The following is an 18,349-nucleotide window of genomic DNA, read 5'->3' as shown; positions in this document are numbered from 1 at the left end:
GTAGAGAATTCGGAGATCCATGACAGTTTCTCACCTTTTCACCTTCCGACTCTCGACATCGTCTCACCTCCTTCGTCCTCGTCGAAACTGGACGGGGAATCCTGTGACGACCCCACACGTTTCCGATGTCTAAGGTAGAGAGCACGTTGTCAGACAGCCTTACTGATGAGCCCAGGCGTGTTCTCGGGACGGGACATCTTTTCTCTCTTTTCTGTAGACGAGATATCTACACTAGTGACTCCGACAACGAACAAAAAACGCAGCCTCCCTACTACCTCCGAGTCCTACACGCTGGGTACACGCAAACGATTCTCTTCTCGAATCTCGACGTCTCGATGACCATCGCACACACGCACGGCAACAAGCCCCACGTCTCTCAACCCACGCACGACAACCCGCCCCGCGTCTCTCAAAAAAGAGCTTAGAGAATTCGGAGATCCATGACGGTTTCTCAGCTTCGACCTTCTCACCTTCCGACTCTCGACATCGTCTCACCTCCTTCGCCCTCGTCGAAACTGGACGGGGAATCCTGTGACGACCCCACACGTTTCCAGATGTCTAAGGTAGAGAGCACATTGTCAGTCAGCCTTACTGATAAGCCCAGGCGTGTTCTCGGGACGGAACATCTTTTCTCTCTTTTCTGAAGACAACAACATTTCTACAACCTTAAGGTGTTAATTGTATACATGTTCGAGGCAAGTAAGCACTTCTATGAATCGCTTATTGCTGATCCATTGACATCCAACGGCGAAATCCTTCTCAATGAGAGGGTGTATGGAGATGACGAACAAATACTAGTTATGTAACATTTTTTTGAAGCGCTACTTTAGATGATTTTGTGCCTTCTTTACCAACTTTTCATGGGTAATTACCGGAAGAAGTGACCGCGTCCACAAAAAAAATTGAAAAAACGAAAATATGAAACCTTTGAACTTATGACATTATAAATTAGACAATAAACAACTCAGAAATGCATAGCACCCCTAATTAACCTATATAGTAAAACGTTCATGTGACCATTAAACTTTGGTTTTACAAAAACTTTTCGTACTGAGAAACGAGCCATCCCAACTTCGCCACTTCTTCTACTAAGCCACAGATTTAGTGACGCAGATTTTTTATTATAGAAAGCCAAGTTTCTAGTGACGATGAACCTTTCATAAACATAAAAACGAAACAAGACAATGAAGGAAAATCTAAAATTTGACTGGCTTCAGCTAATTCATAAGGCTTGCCCAAATTGCTTTGCAAAAATGGACTTCTAAAGTAATGATCAAAAAAGAAAACAAAACAAACCGAAACGTAGGATTCAAGCAAATTTAGCTGTTGTAAATGTATCTGAGCTGTAAAACTCAGCCAAATTGAATCAACAAATCAAATTTCTTGAGATTAGAATCTTTGCTTAGAATCAATCGATCAATTCTCAAAACCAACAGAAGAAACAAAATGCCTTAATATTAACCTCAATTCCAATTAGGAAAGACCTTGAAGAGAAAGAACTGGAAAAAATAATAATAATGAGTCCAAGAAATGAAAATGAGGGAATAGAAACATAGTTAATGAGACTCAAAAAAAAAAAGAAATCGAAAGGTTCCAAAAAAAATCTAAAGAAGAACGACACATTGATCCTCCAGTTGAAGATTGGATAAAATGTGATGTATGCGAAAGTGGGTAACATGAAGCCTGTACGAGTTATGAGAATCGATATATTTTTAAATGTGACCTTTGTGTGTAATCGTCGTTTTGTCCCAATATGTTCGTCAGCTTACCACACTATTGGTGCAAAATGATAAAAATGCAGCAACTTTTCATTTTAAAGTTTTTCTTAATAATTTATTATTTCGTTTATGGATTTGTAGATGAAAAATTAACCGATGATCCGTTATTTCAGTAGACTTTTTTTGTAATACATTTTTTATAATGTTCTTTCCTTAACTTCGTCAACTTGCTTCACTTTACCCTATTCTGTCTCACCTGTTTCAAAAATAATTAAATGTAGTCCGTTGGTGAATTTATTTTTCGTTCGATAAAGAATCATTAAAAACTTTCACGGCGAGTCCGAATCAGTCTGCAATACACGTACAATTCAAAATGGAAAAAAATGTTTCAAATAAAAGTTGCGTAAGTACTGAAGTGCGTAATGACGTTAAAAATCTTAAAATATGAAGGACTTTCGCTTATAGCGGATGTATTATACTCTATCTTTAGTATTTTAAATGGAACTCCTTGTAGGGGAATATAAGTGGAATAGCAGAGCAAAATGAAATTCCGGATTTAACTGAATATTAATACCGCCATATGCTGTTCAATAGCAAAAATATATTGGTATATCTAGTGGTATATATTAGAGTTTGTGTTCGACAACATGGCAGCACTGTTAACAGGTTGTGCGTAGTATCTTGCGAATTCAGATGGTTTGGGAGCAACTTTTCGAGTTGAGTGTATAAAGTAGTTCCCTTTCATACAAAATGTACGTTACGTTACTGCAAAAAGCAAAGTTTTTAGTGACGATGAACCTTTCATAAACATAAAAAAAAACAAGACAATGAAGTGAAATCTAAAATTCGACTACACTCAGCTAGTTCATACGGCTTGCAAAAATTCTTTTGTAATGATGGACTTCTAAAGTAATGATCAAAAAAGACAAGAAAACAAACGACAACGTATGATTCAAGGAGATTTGGTTGTTGCAAGTGTATCTGAGCTGCAAAACTCAGTCAAACTGAATTAACAAATTAAGTTTTTGAGATTAAATCTTTACCTAAAATCAATCGATCAATTCTCAAAACCAACAGGAAGGAAGAAAAAGCCTTAATATTAACCTCCATTCCAATTAAGGAAGACCTTGAAGAGAAAGAACGGGGAAAAAATAAGAAAAATGAGTCCAAAAATGAAAATGAGCAAAAAAAACGTATTCAATGAGACTCCAAAAAAAATTGAAAGAAAAGTTTACAAAAAGAAACTAAACAAGAACGATACATCGATCCTTCAGTTGAAGATTGAATAAAACGTGATGTAACATGAAACCTGCGCGAGTTATGGGTACCCTTTCACACAAAATGCATGTTTCTGTTTATATTTCTCTTAATATCAAACTCATAAATCTTAAAATAACCTCAGTACCTATCATATTAAGTTAAATTAATGGTAGCGTAGGGCACAATGAAATGCCAACAATTGGGCAATATGGAATACTTATTTCACATTACTTCTAAACAAAAGATATGACTTTCCTGCATTGTCTCATTTTTCTCGCATAGATTCAAAATGAGGATTTAGGCATGAAGAGTTCGTGAAGTCTACAACTGTCGCTGTAAAAATCGGTCAACTTAACTGAAATGAAGCCGCAAATTAGCACAATATACCAGTTGCATCTTTAAATAGGTGAGTTATGTAGATCTGGCAAAGACAGGACAGATGCATCGCAGAAAAAACTTGAACGATTTATTCCTGTTTTTAATAAAGCTTTAGTAAATTATGTACTCGATATCGAACAAAGATTCTTCGATTTTCATTACGAACATTAGCTCTCGATTTTGGGAGTCGAAATAATTTATAACAGAATTTCAGTTACAGGCGGCAGATTGGCTGGTACAGATTGGTTACAAAAAATTCTACAAAGCAACTGAAAACTCAGGATTTAATAGAGTATCAGTCGAAGCTAAGTTTCTTAATGGATAAATATATTCATTTCCGCTTAGCAGGATTTATAACTGCGACTAAACAGGAATAAGCCATCGAAAATTTTCTCCTTAATAGAGTACCAACAGATTAGGACTAAGCTAAAAGAGGAATAATGTTAGATATAAGTATTTGGTATATTTGATAGATAAGTATTTCATAAACAATATTAACATTTGTCTAGATAGACTTTCTCACAATATTTAAGTAAACAGCCATAATTCACTGATAGTGACTAGGCCTTATCAAAAGAATAAGCTATAAATATTGGTACAGGGACATTCATCCCTCAGATGTGTTTCGATTCCTAAGTAATAAACGTATTATCTTTAGTTTGGTTGTTTGATTCAGAAGTTGATGTTATCAACTTAAATAAGTTGAATTACAACTGAATGGTAGAACACTCTCCAAGACGATAGTTGCATTTAAAAGTGATTATTAACATCTTTATCTTACAACGTATCGACTAAACTGCCCGTGACTATCTGTACGATATGTACCAGGATTAGTTCGGCAAACTAAATTTATGTTATCTCTAACGTAATAAAATCAGGATATAACAATAACAGTTACTCTAGAATTGTTAGGAACATAGCAGCTGGCTATAAAAGAAGAAAAGGCTGCATCTATCAACAAATTGAACTTTACTTCTGATGTAATTGATTATCGCGATATTTCGATTTCGATACCATGCAATACATGTAAATAATATGCTATTCCTTTAATAAACGAAACACAAAAGCTGCATGCCTCTAATTGTAAGTACTTTCGGTTCGGAGATATTTAAAATGGTGAAAAATACTGCAAACGTCAAGTAGTACCTAGTAACATGGTANAAGGGAAATTATTTGTTGCTGTTGTCACATCCCCACCGGGAATCGAATAAATATTGTGTAGTTTGTAGTGGATAAGAAAATCGAAAATGAATTTTCACATTATTATTTCATATTAACCACTATTAGTAATTAAAAATGTCATAGTATTCCGACAAATCTCATTAGGAAGATTTCAAATTAAGTTCTATTGAAAGAGTTAAAAAAATTAGAAATACCGATAACATTCCTGTACATTCTGAATTCTATAGGCACCCTCTTATTAACAAGCAGGAAATTCCAAAATAAATAAATTAATAAAGTGTTAGATGACGGGGTTAATAAGACCTTCATACAGCCCACACAGTTCACCGATATGAATAGTTCCTAAAAAGGTTGACGCTAGCGGGAAAAGAAAATGCCCCGTTGTTATTGACTAGCGCAAATTCAATGATAAAACCGTTGACGATAGACACCTTCTACACAATTATCTCAGATATTCTTGTCAAGCTAGGTAAATCTCAATACATTTCTACTATCAACTTGGCGTCCTGTTTTCATCAAATCGTGATACACCCGGATTCGAAAGAATAAGACGCATTTTTCGTAGGAAACGGCCACTTGTCGTTCGATTTAAATAACGCTCCGAATACGTTTCAAAAGGTAATAGATAATGTACTGCACAATTTACAAGCTGATACTTGCTTAGTCTATTTGGATTTTTTTCTGTAGACGAGATATCTACATTAAACGCAGCCTCCCTACTACCTTCGCATCTTCCACGCAAACGATTCTCTTCTCGAATCTCGACGTCTCGATGACCATCGCACACACGCACGGCAACAAGTCCCACGTCTTTCAACCCACGCACGACAACGCGCCCCGCGTCTTTCAAAAAAGAGCTTAGAGAATTCGGAGATCCATGACGGTTTCTCAGCTTCGACCTTCTCACCTTCCGACTCTCGACATCGTCTCACCTCCTTCGCCCTCGTCGAAACTGGACGGGGAATCCTGTGACGACCCCACAGGTTTCCAGATGTCNTTCGATTTCGATACCATGCAATACATGTAAATAATATGCTATTCCTTTAATAAACGAAACACAAAAGCTGCATGCCTCTAATTGTAAGTACTTTCGGTTCGGAGATATTTAAAATGGTGAAAAATACTGCAAACGTCAAGTAGTACCTAGTAACATGGTAATTTTTAATTTTCTTTTAGTAGTAGTTAGGTTAGCTTAGTGCACATTCTTACAGTTTTGCTTCGCATTTACCCTACGTCTTCTACATGATTCAATGTTTCCTTATTGTGTTCTATTCTCTTCTCAGCTTTATGGGAGGAGGAAGGGCCATCTTGAATTGTGAAACAATTCTTAAACGGTGTTTTAAAAAAAGTGATATTAACTGTTTACAGGAAATTGAAAGCATTACATAAGTTTAGACAAGAGTTTCCTGTACTTTATTAATAATGTAGTATTGAATATGTACTTCTGCTGTAATTGATAATAGCGATTTTTCGATTTCAATACCATGCAATACATGTAAATAATATGCTATTCCTTTAATAAACGAAACACAAAAGCTGCATGCCTCTAATTGTAAGTACTTTCGGTTCGGAGATATTTAAAATGGTGAAAAATACTGCAAACGTCAAGTAGTACCTACTAACATGGTAAATTTTTTTAGTAGTAGTTACCTCAGCTTACTGCATATTCTTACTATTTTGCTTCGCATTTACCCTACGTCTTCTACATGATTTAATGTTTCGTTATTGTGTTCTATTCTTTTCTCAGCTTTGTGGGAGGAGGAAGGGCCGCCCAGAAATGTGAAATACTCTAAAACGATGATATTAAGAAATTAACATTAATTTTTTATGAGAAATTGAAAAATGCAACATCCAGAGTATTTAATTTAAAATAACGAACTTAAGGTGCACTTCCGGTATAACCAGAAGTCCGCCGAATTTGAAATTATTTTTACGTAGTTGTGCAATAAAGTTTGCACAACATTTATTACAAACATTTCTCCCTATTTTAAACTGTACGTACACTACAAGTATAAACAAGAGTTTTCTATACTTTATTAATACTGTGGAATTCAATATATCGCAGTTCACGTGCATGGCATATCGCTGTTATACTTAATTCGCAAACGGTAAATTTGTTACCATAGTCGTCAAATTGAAAAGGCCATCTTAAAAGAAAACATGTTTCTATTTTTACTTTAATGATGCCGGATGAACCAGAAACTCAACCCTGTACGTCAAAAAATCTAGATCTACCTGTAAATAACGCTAATGAGAAATCACCATCTGCAAAACAACAAAAAGTTCTTGATATATACCGCAATAACAAGGTCAGTGTAGAACAGAGTCGATTTGGACCTTTTGGATTGATGGGTTTCATCCATTTTCGTTGGTGGAAGAAAGATCTTTTAAAAAAATTGCCAAGTAGATACCTGGCTACAAATTACCATCACAAAAAACTTTATCGAACTCATTATTACAGGAGGTGTACACAAAATGCGAAGATGATGTAAGTGTGCAACTTGCTGAAAAAGTGACAACTACGTGCATCACCTCGGATCTTTGGAGTTCGCGAATAACGGAAAGCTATATCGCCGTAACAAGACATTACATTACTAAAAACTTTCAATTTAAAACAACTCTTCTTGGATGCTGCCATTTTTCCGGGAATCACACATCAGCCAATATAGCTGAACACATTGGGACGTTAATGGATAAGTGACATTTGAGAAAAAAAATTAACTACGCGGTGATGAATAACGTTGCAAACGTAGTGAAGGCAATTAAGAATATGGTATTCAAACACTTTGGATGCTACGCACGTACTTTAAACTTAATTGTTGAAGATGCGTTAAAACCGCTGAAGCCTTTAATAGTGTAGCAATCTGTACATATTGTAAATATTTGAATTTTGTTTTCTAAAATTTATTTTATTTCTAAAGCTTTACTTTCAATTTTAATTTCGAACTCTTGAGCATGCATCTTTACCTGGAACGCCTATACCTGCATGTACCCTGTCTTGTAATTACTAACAATCTGGTTACCCCCGCAATAACATTCCATTCGATTTACTTCTGATAACTTTTACCGTCAGTACTTGTACTCTCTGTCTTTCTTCTAAACTACTCTTCTCCTTGTCTATTTTCAACAACTTTAACTATAAACACCCTTACATTCGATTTCAAAAGTAACCGAGCGGCATGACCTAGAGGTCTAGACCATTGCTTAGCATTCGGGAGGACGCCGGTTCGATTCCGGGTCCGCCTGCCTTGGTCCAAGTTTTTCTGTGGTTTCCTTGGATCACTTAGGCAAATGCTGAGGCAGTAATATTCCGCAGATAATCTTTCATTCTCTTCTGTCTTCATTTCGTCCGTCTCATCTTTCTCACCCGAACCATCACCCACCCATTCCCACGATTCCTAAAAGCAGGCTGTAGAGGGCCTTCCGCCCTACCTCCTGGCATAGTCCGGAGGGACTGCCCGCCCACCAGCATTACTGGCTGGTGGGAATGAAACACCCAAAAGTTTTTTTTTTGTTTTTTTTTATTTCAAAAGTTAGTTCTTCCGAGTTCGTCCAGTTCCTTTCTTCGAATTATTTAGTAAGTTTACATTGTTATAATCGTTATTGTTATTTCTTGTGGTTGTCTTGTTCCTGTTGTTGTGATTATTAAAAGTCTTAAAGACGAATTATACGTTAGTGTTTTCTTTCTTTTTATTTCATAGCGCCATATTAGTTCAGTACGAAAACCAACCGAAAACACTACAATAGATAAGTTAAAAACAATCGTTGGCCAATTTAAAAAAAGCACTACATCATCCGAGCGGTTGATCAATTATCAAAACCAGCATAGCAATGAACTACCAAAATGGCTTATTCAAGACGTAGAGACGAGGTGGAACTCTACTATTTACATGGTGCGAAGATTTGTTGGGTTGAAGGAATCAGTAAGCACATCAATAGCACTAGTAAGCTGAGAGCTGCCAATCCTAAAAAATGAAGAATGGGTAACACTTTGGCAGTTGTACCAAATTTTACAACCAATTGAAGAGGTAACGAATATGATGAGTGGTCAAAATTACCTAACCAGTAGTTACGTCATCGTGATTACTCGTTGCGTCAAGGAATCCTACAACAAAATCTTGGGAACAAGTGATCTTCAACACATCATAATTGGCGTAGCATAATCGTTGAAATTAAGTTTACATAAACGATTTAAAAACATTGAGCAAAGTGGTACATTTGGACCCACGATTTAAAATGAAAACCTTCCCAAACCATAACGAAGCAAATAGGGCCAAAGAAAAAGTAAGAAGTCTTGCAGCATCTTTAATTAGTTTAAAGAACAATGACAACAACCATCATCAGATGCCAATATACTCAAAAAAAGAATTGAATGAATTCAGCCCATGGTAAATATTTGACGAAACAATCGAAGAGAATGTCACACAAGGGACGCCACTTTCACAAGCCATTACAGAAATCGACATGTATCTAGGCGACGACTTCTCTAGGAAAGATGCCAAAGGCGAGTGGAATTGCCCTCTTGAATGATGGAAAAACCATCGCCATGTTTATCCCAATAATGTCGAAACATCGGTACCTTGTGAGCGGATGTTTTCGAAATCTGGGCCCATCGTTAATCAACGAAGGACCAGATTGACAACACAAAAAGTGGAAAAACATATGTTTTTGAATATAAATTCAGATAAAAATCATTCTTAGAATGTACTTGCAGTACTTACGATTAGTATTTGACGTTTATTAGTAAGAAATGTTATTTAGTAAAACGCCAAAGTGGTGACCCCGGCGTGATCGTGAATTTTAAAGTGTTAAGTGAGAAGTAGCAAACAACAGTCAGTACTTTTTTTAAAACTTCATTTTGCCCTGTCGTGGACTACTGTTTAGACTGTTCAACGAACATGACAGTAAACAGTGATGAATTAAGTGCAGCGTTAGAAAACGCGCTATCCGTTAATCGCGTCGCAGTCTGTGTACCACCGTTTATCCCGGCGGACCCGGAAAGTGAGCTGATCAAGCGCCTTAGTGCGAGAACAGTTTGCTGGAGAAGGAAGAAATAGGGGACAGAAAACCCTCACAATTCTTGCGCCATTTGCAAGCACTTGTCAGTTCGGGTGTTCCTGATACTATACTACGAACCCTGTGGCTTGGACGTCTTCGTCGGGCATGTACCCTATCTTGGCGTCCCATCGAGATCTATCCCTTCAGAAAATATCCGATCTAGCAGATTCGATAGCGGACCTGACTGAACAACGCCCAAGCATAGCCGAAACATCCTCAACAGGTGATCTTCTTGCTGCCCAACTTCAAGTAACAATCAAGTTAAACAGGAAATTCCGTCAATTAACCAGGAAGTGTCAGAGTTAAAAAGTGAGGGCCGATTTCGCAATAGATCACACTCCCGCACACGTTCTCAATCTAGAGGTCGTTACCGTCGGTTTGGTGCCAGTGCTAAGAAATGCAATTAACCATGTTCCTTTGGCACAAATATCAACCAGAAAAACGCTTCAGGCAGTCATTGATAGCAACTAACGACGGCCAACCTTCCTCATCTCGCCGCATCTTTGTTACCGATTCTACGTCGAAAATGCAATTTTTGGTTGATACCGGCGCCGATCTCTGTGTGTTTCCTCGTTCTAAGGTTAAAAAACAGTTGGGAAAGTCCACTTACGAACTTTCCGCGATAATGGGACAACAATAGCGACTTATGGTACCATTTCTATAACCTTAAATTTTGGACTTCGTCGAGGCGTTACCTGGACATTTGTTGTGTTAGAAACATATCATCGGTGTTGACTTCCTCGTCGACTACGATTTACTTATGGATGTGAGAAAACAAAAATTAGTCGACGGAACATCTCTCCTAACCGTACAAAGGGCAAGTAGCTCGTAAGGAAATGGCATTTGTCAGAATTATCTCTGGATCGACACCATTCCACGAACGTCTACCGAAATTTCCAAAAAATTACTCGTTCCAATGGTACCACAAAAGAGATCAAACACCAAACCAGCCATCATATCAAAACAACACCAGGGTCGCAGTTTCACATAAACCAAGACGTTTGGCACCAGATAAACTTCGAATTGCAAGACAAGAATTCGATGCTATGCTGAAGCTTGAGATAGCTGGGATATCACAGAGGTGCTGGTCGTCTCCTCTCCATGTGGTGCCGAAACAAGGCGACCAGTGGAGATTATGCGGCGACTATAGAGGCTTAAACGCACGCACTGAATATGATCTTTATCCTATTCGACACATTCAGGACTTCTCGCAGAATCTCGCTGGAAAGAAAATTTTTTCTACGATTGACTTACATTCGTTAAGGCTTTCCACCAAATTCCAGTAGTAGAAGAAGACATAGTAAAAACCGCTATAACTACACCTTTTGGACTGTTCGAGTTTCCTTTTAAGGGCTTTGGAATCCACAAAGCTGCTCAAACATTCCAAAGGTTTATAGATAAAGTTCTTCGGGGCTTACAGTTTTGCTATGCCGATATTGATGACATTCTGATTGCGTCAGCCGCTAAATCCGCCCAGATCCAAGCACCTCTTAATGAGTTGCGGCATGGAAATGGTAAGGGGAAAGCGCCAGTTCCCTGGACATCTAAAACAATAGCCGCATTCGAAGCGAGCCAGGAGAGCCTTGCACAGGCAACCATGATCGCGTCACCACGTTGGCGTTTATTAGCGAAAAGTGTGATTTAATGAAACGCACAATTAACTATAAAGATATAATTTCATAAAATACTCGCTCAGGTTGACAGGTTGATTACGAATCTAGTTATTTGTCGCAGAACTGTAGAGGAACTAACTGTACTCTTGAAGATTAAGTATTAGCAAGACTGAAAAGGAGTAATAACATTAGATGTCATGCGTAACAAATCCCTAGTAATTCCATGCAGATATAACCATCGGGGTCGGCTACCAAAAACGCAGAGTTTTCATATCTTTTGCTTATATCCACACAGATGGTCAGCAAGTACGGTAACATTTATCGTTTGTTTATAGATGTTATACGTTAAAATAGTTCAGTTACAAAGTGGTATTCTGAGTAGCAACTGTTTAACAATCTTTTGAATAAGTATGACTCCTAGATGCACATTTACTGTTAAAAAAGGCGGAAATCGTTTGAAAATTGAAAAATGGTGAAAACTATTGTATATATACATATCTGTATCTCTATACCTTTACAGTGTTCCCTTCGTCGTCGTTATATTGTAGTTAATTTAGTAATCGTAGCAAACAGCAATCACGACGTATATTTAGTGTTTAACTACATATTTATACATATGTTTGGATGTAATAAACTTTTAAAACAGGAAGCTAGTTTATTGCATCGATTCCCCCATAGGCGTCAGCGAATATTAGTTTTTTTTTGCCAGAACACATACATCGGTAATGAGAAATGTTTTCATAAATAAACAAAAAGGCAGTAAAGTTTGATTTGATAAAAACTAAGAGCATTTTGCTTTATGTGTAATACACATAAACATTTTTTAATATGACAGTGACTATGGATATGACCAACAAGGGGTAGGGTAAAAGCCGAATATTTGCCTCAATAGGATACATGCCCTTTAGTAAAATTATAAATGCCTCTCTCGTAGGGCCTAGTGCCTTGTAAGTCGTCAGAGTAGGCGCATGCATTTTGTCAGTGTAAGTTTGGACGGGCGTCGAAATTATATTAGTAAGTAATTTCTATTGAATATTTTTATTGCTGATTGTGGTTTCATTCAACTTTTTATTTATTTGCTTGCATTAGAGTTTAAATTCCACTGTTTCTTATATTTTATTGTTAAATAGTTTTTATTCATTTTGCAAATAGAAAGGGCAAGTATCCGTATCAAAAAGGATAATCGCCCCATTTACTCTTGCGGATAGTCGCTCCAGGGGCAACTAACCGCAACTATAAATTCTTTAACCAACAAAGACAAATCTCTTTCTTTTGGTGTTTTTTCCAACTTGTTTTAAATAAAATAAAGACGTATGTGTCTTATTTGCTCATTCTTGGTACACAGAAAAACCAGACGTGGTGTTGCGCCGCATAAGCTGGACAGAAGGTAGTTTAGCACTTGCATTCAAAGGATAAAATACATAAAGGAATCAACAAAATATCTCGAATTTATGAAATATATGGTGATAATTAATACTAATGCCAAAGTTGGTTACCATATTGTTCTATCTTTAAGATAGCACTTTATACATGTAGGGGAAAGCGGGGTTAAAAGTTACCGGAGTAAGTTGTTCCGTATGAAATAGTTCTTAGAACACAAGAGATAACTATATTTCGTTAACTCGTCATAAAATGGAACGGTATAGAGCACCGACGTCAGCCATCTTAGCCACGCCACTGGCAGCCGTTACTTTGAAAAGGAGACATATGTAAGTAAATATTTTCATCTTTATTATTTTTAATATGTCTCACGAATTTTAAGTTAAAAATGCCTAGTTTTTCGATGTTTACATACAAAAATATGTCAAGTAACTGATTTACTACGCAAAATCCGTATACCTCTCGTCATCTAACCTATTTATTTACGTTTTTTTGACACGTGCTCTTGGGGTTAGATTTTATCTATCCATTACTGTTCGCTCATCGCCTTAGTAAAAATAATGTTTTTCTTTTGCAGCATGAGGACTTACACTCGAAAAACTACACGAGGTTCTATATCCCTGGAGATCATGGAAAGAGCTACAGATGCAGTTATGAAAGGTGGCCAGAAAATAAAAACTGTGGTCGGACAATTAGATATTTGTTTAATGTACCAAAAGTTAAGTAATCTGACTGATTGTTAATAAGACATTGTTAATTAGTTTGTAATACATGCTTGGCTAAATTTAATACTTTTTTTTTTACAAATTATACCTTCCAGAGGTAACTGAACAACTTACCCCAGCCTGTTAACAACTAGCCCCAAGCCGGGGCACATTATTACTTTCCGACTTTATGTAGTTAAATATTTTTCACAAAAAAATCTTCCGTGGAATCATTCAAAAAAGTATCTTAATATCAAACTTACATATCTCCCCTACTTATAGTTCAGAGGCAATTTTATCTACCCCTGTACAAAGTCGTGCTCCAGACATAGACCGTTAACAATCTTTTTCGAATAGTATTTTATAATGTTGAATAATATTTTGACTAATACTTAATAAGCGATCTTAGTAAATAGTAAAGACTTATTGTATAAATTGATATAAATTTGTTTCTATCTGAAAAAATCATAGTGAAACGTCTATCCATATACGAAGCAAATATCCCTAGTGCCATTTTTTACGTTAAGCTACTATCCGCTACAGCTATCTACTATCCCTCCTTGGATAGGTCAGATAAAACAGGATGTAGTCAACATCTAAATAAATTATATTTACACAAATAGGCTACTACAATAAATCAAAGACCTATGTTCTTATAGGGTAAGGATGCCGAATATAAGACAGTCGCTAAATATGAGATAGTTAGGTTTCGGCGAAACTAATCATCGCAGTCATTTGGCGCTACTGTCGCTAGAAGCCACGTGGCAATAGATCCCAGTCCGAGGAGAACTTAAGTTATGTACGTGCAGGTTTTCACGAAATTCCAAAACCAAATTTCTGTCATCAAATGTTTACAAGGTATGCTACAACTGTATTAATTACAATAAATAATTTTAATTTACAGTCATTCTATCAATTAAATCATGAATTTTACAATACATTTGCAATTTGGTTGCATTTTCTTTACTAAGAAATAATAGACAACCGTCTCATATTAGGATATATAAGAACATGATCCTTTTTTCTAGATGGCGTCGATCAAAAGGAAATGATAGTTTTGTTTTTGATACTATTTAAAAAGTGCCATTTGAAAATCACTGTGATTATGACGAGTCTAATATAAATTATACCTATGTACGTCTAAGTCGTACTTAGACTATTTATTTAGGAGTATGATGTTGTTAATTAGAGAATATAGACAATAAAAAGTTATTTTTTTCCTTTTTCTCTAAATCTATACTTAAACCCTAAAGAACCTAATATGAGATACTAGCAACCCTCAGTATCTCACAATATGAGACCATTTGCCTGAGACGTAATTTCTGAAGTTTTTAATATTTTTGATATAGCAAAAAATGTATTATACTTGGAACTAAACGGTCTCTGATAAATAAACTTCATTAAATACCCTATCAAATATAGCAATTTTCATGTTTTACGGCCAAAAATAAAAATGGTATCTCATATTCGGCATCCTTACCCTATACATGCTGCATTGTTCTTTGTAAGTACATATTTTTTAATAATAGAGCTTTTTTGAACAGTGGGGCAACTATCCGGTTTTTACCCTAATTCTAACTTCTAAATTATATTTTGCGAAAGCTACTTTCAGTTTTTAAATTTAAATTGTGGCTTTGCGATTTCATTTCAGATAACCTTCAACTCTTACGGGAACTGCTCAGGAATAGCAATGTAGCGCTGAGATACAAGCGTTGCTACCAAGCAATTTGGTTCCATGGAAAGTTGTTACAGTGTTATTATGCAGATTTGATGAAAGGAGAATCGTATCTGATAAGAAGAGACTGGTTGTTCCTAGAAAACTACCGCAAGACTCAATGGAAACATCATTTAAATACCAAATAAGAAACAATTTAAATGAAGAAATAAAATAAAACATCTCCTTCATAAACTGGAATACATAACATCCATACAATGTGCGGGTAGTTGAGGAGAAACCGTTGTATTGTATTCTAAATGGTTTGCAAAAAATCCACGTATTCTTCTAAAAGGACAGCCAATTTTCAAAAAAAAAAAAATGGCTGGTAACAGCTGAAATTGGATTTAATCTTAAAAGTTTACAAGACTATTACGTTACTGTACAAGTAAAATAATTCGAAGTGTAAACGCCATCTGTAGCACGATGCTACATTTTAGGATTACGTATGCTCCAACAAGATCCACTTGTGTGGATATCTACTTGCTGAAAACGAATCCCGGCGTAGCCAACCTCAACGTGATAGGCACGTTAGCTTAATCAAATAAAATAATTCGAAATGGTCTGTATTACTGCGTCATTTGTAGTATTTTCTAAAACGCACTGTTAAGACAGCAGGTAAAAGTTGGTCTGTGTTCTGTCGGAGCTGCCTACGACGCGCTGATGAGATCCAAAAAGATCGAAATCGCGATCTGCGTCTGGCAGTTTCGACAGAATACAGACCATTTCAAATTATTTTATTCGATTAAGCTAACGTGCCTATCACGTTGAGGTTGGCTACGCCGGGATTCGTTTTCAGCAAGTAGATATCCACACAAGTGGACCTTGTTGGAGCATACGTAATCCTAAAATGTAGCATCGTGCTACAGATGGCGTTTACTGCGCCATTTGTAGTATTTACTGTACAAGATTTATATTAATTCTCCAGCCATCATTTACGCTGAAGACTTCTACAAAAAAAAAAACGACGTAATGGATGGATAAGTCTGTACAACTTATTTGGTTAATGTGAAAATCCATTCTCAATTTTTCATTTTTTCAATAAACTACATCAAGTTAATTGAGGGAGAATTTGTTGCTGTTGTCACACTCTAGCCAGGGTGGAAAACTGAAAATGAATTTTCATATTAAGGTATCTGGGTCGAATATGGTCATATCCCTTTCCTTAAAAAAATATCGCTGAGTCGACGTCAGTAAGTATTCGTAACTAAATGTTAAATTTTAAAATAATTTGTGCTTGATTTTATCAGTGTTATTTGTTAATTTTATTAGTATTAACTGATTTAATTTGTTCAAATTATGATGTATTTCATTTAAAACATCAAAACCACTTAAAAATAGAAATTGCCTATCCAATTTATGTCGTTAATGTGATCACTTTACATGGCCATATTTAACTACACCATCGTAAATATGGCCACTTTCCCAGTTATTAAAAATTAATTATTTAACTTCAATTCTGTTTACATATTGTTTTCTTCGTCCCATAATATTGTATGATACCTAAGTAAATACACTACGAAATAAAAAAGGATAAGTACCTACTCTCAAAATTTAAGCAATACGAGAAAATTGTTGTGAAACCTTAAGGTACCTTATTTGTTAAAGGTCTTTTTAGAATAATTTTTGTAGTTTTACATACATTAAAATGAATTAATTTTTGAATTAATCTTTACCACTGCAGATAACCTCAAATTAATGAGAAAAAATTGTTGCTACTGTCACGCCCTCGCCGGGAATCGAACTAGGGGCCCTGCCACCATTGCTTTACTAAGCTACGAGAGGTGTCACAGCGGCAACAATTTTTTCTCCTTAATTTGAGATTATTTGTAGCAATAAAAATTAATGCAAAAATTAATTTACTTTAATGTATTGAAAACCCTACAAAATTTCTTCTGAAAAGGCTTAATGATGATAGAGCAATGATGCCTAAAATCAGGGACGCGAATTCGATTCCCGGCGAGGGCGTTACTACAGCAACAATTTCTCCTCATTAATTTGAGGTTACCTGTAGTGGTAAAAATTCATCGCTTTATTTGCTTAAATTCCTAAATTCCAATTGCGTCAATAATACCTAACAGTTTAATTCTACTTTTCGTAAAGCAAAGGAAAAACAGCCATATATTAAATAAATCAAAGTTTCATAAAATAATTTGTAAAATCAATTGCAAATCCTTTTGTAAGGAATTTTCTGGTAAATTACTTATTCATTTAGACGGGCCTTTTATAACTGACTTATTTTACACTATAACACAAACTACAGCTACTGTTCGTTTCAAGAAGTTGGAGATATGCCCCTGCCCTTTTTTAGGATGCGCCGTAGCATAATTCCAAATTCAATCAATCCTATTTGTCTGCGGAGCTCATTTCTTCACCGATCATCGAGCGAGAGCTAGACAATAGTGTACAGTATCATTTGCAAAATTATTTAAACTGCCTCGTTAAAATTTAAGAATATGCTTTATTTAAAAGCATATTTAGCCAAAAATAATAACAAGTGAATTAAATTAACGCTCTACACACCTATAAAACTTTTGCTTTGTTTTNTCGTGCACCTATATGGCATCACTCTCAGGAAAAATAAAATCGCCGTGTGATATATATTACAGCTGATCAATGTCGACAGTCGAAGATTACTATATATTGTAGATGTCTTACTAATTGTAAGTCAAAAGTAAATGTAAGCAAAATTCTGGTATGACAGCGACGCTGCATAACTTTTTTTCAACGCTCGTAGGTATAGCGTGACGGTAGTAGGTATTAAAATGTCATGAAATATCAGATTCAGTAAATTTACTCATTATGAATGAAAGCCATCCAAATCGAAGGCACTGAATACATCCCACTGAAAAACCAAACAAACACAGTACATATAACGTCCTTTCCCAGATATTTCCTTGCACACTTATATCTAAATATTCGGCACATCATTATCATTATAAGGTCATAAGGTCAAGTTAATTAACGCTCTACACACCTATAAAACTTTTGTTTGTCTTCTATTGTTAATTTATATACATTTTTGTTTTAACAAATTGCTATAAACATTTTCCTTTCCCAGATATTTCCTTGCACACTTATATCTAAATATTCGGCACATCATTATCATTATAAGGTCATAAGGTCAAGTAAATTAACGCTCTACACACCTATAAAACTTTTGCTTTGTTTTCTATTGTTGATTTATATACATTTTTGTTTTAAGAAATTGCTAATTTTCGTCTAGTACTGTACAGTTCTAGCCGATCTCCTAAGACCGCCCATCGAGAGCTCTGCTCGTTCAAGCTTGTTCCAACTATTTCTGTCTTGCTCACGCCTAGTGTGTATTCTTTCTATCTTCGC

At 35.8% G+C, this 18,349-nt stretch overlaps 1 protein-coding gene across 1 annotated transcript in view; it reads right to left on the bottom strand.

The window, feature by feature from the left end:
- Positions 1-466: 466 nt before the first annotated feature.
- Positions 467-18,349, bottom strand: part of LOC112905298 (trypsin 3A1-like) — a 31,486-nt gene continuing 13,603 nt past the window's right edge. Inside the window, exon 4 of the mRNA XM_025977430.1 lies at positions 467-640. Within this exon, the coding sequence (XP_025833215.1) occupies positions 467-640 (174 nt within the window). The remainder of the gene's footprint in view (positions 641-18,349) is intronic.

Source organism: Agrilus planipennis, unplaced genomic scaffold (assembly GCF_000699045.2).
Source record: "Agrilus planipennis isolate EAB-ADULT unplaced genomic scaffold, Apla_2.0 scaffold27, whole genome shotgun sequence".
NCBI classification, from domain to species: Eukaryota; Metazoa; Arthropoda; class Insecta; order Coleoptera; family Buprestidae; genus Agrilus; species Agrilus planipennis.
This window is presented reverse-complemented; position numbering and strand designations above follow the sequence as displayed.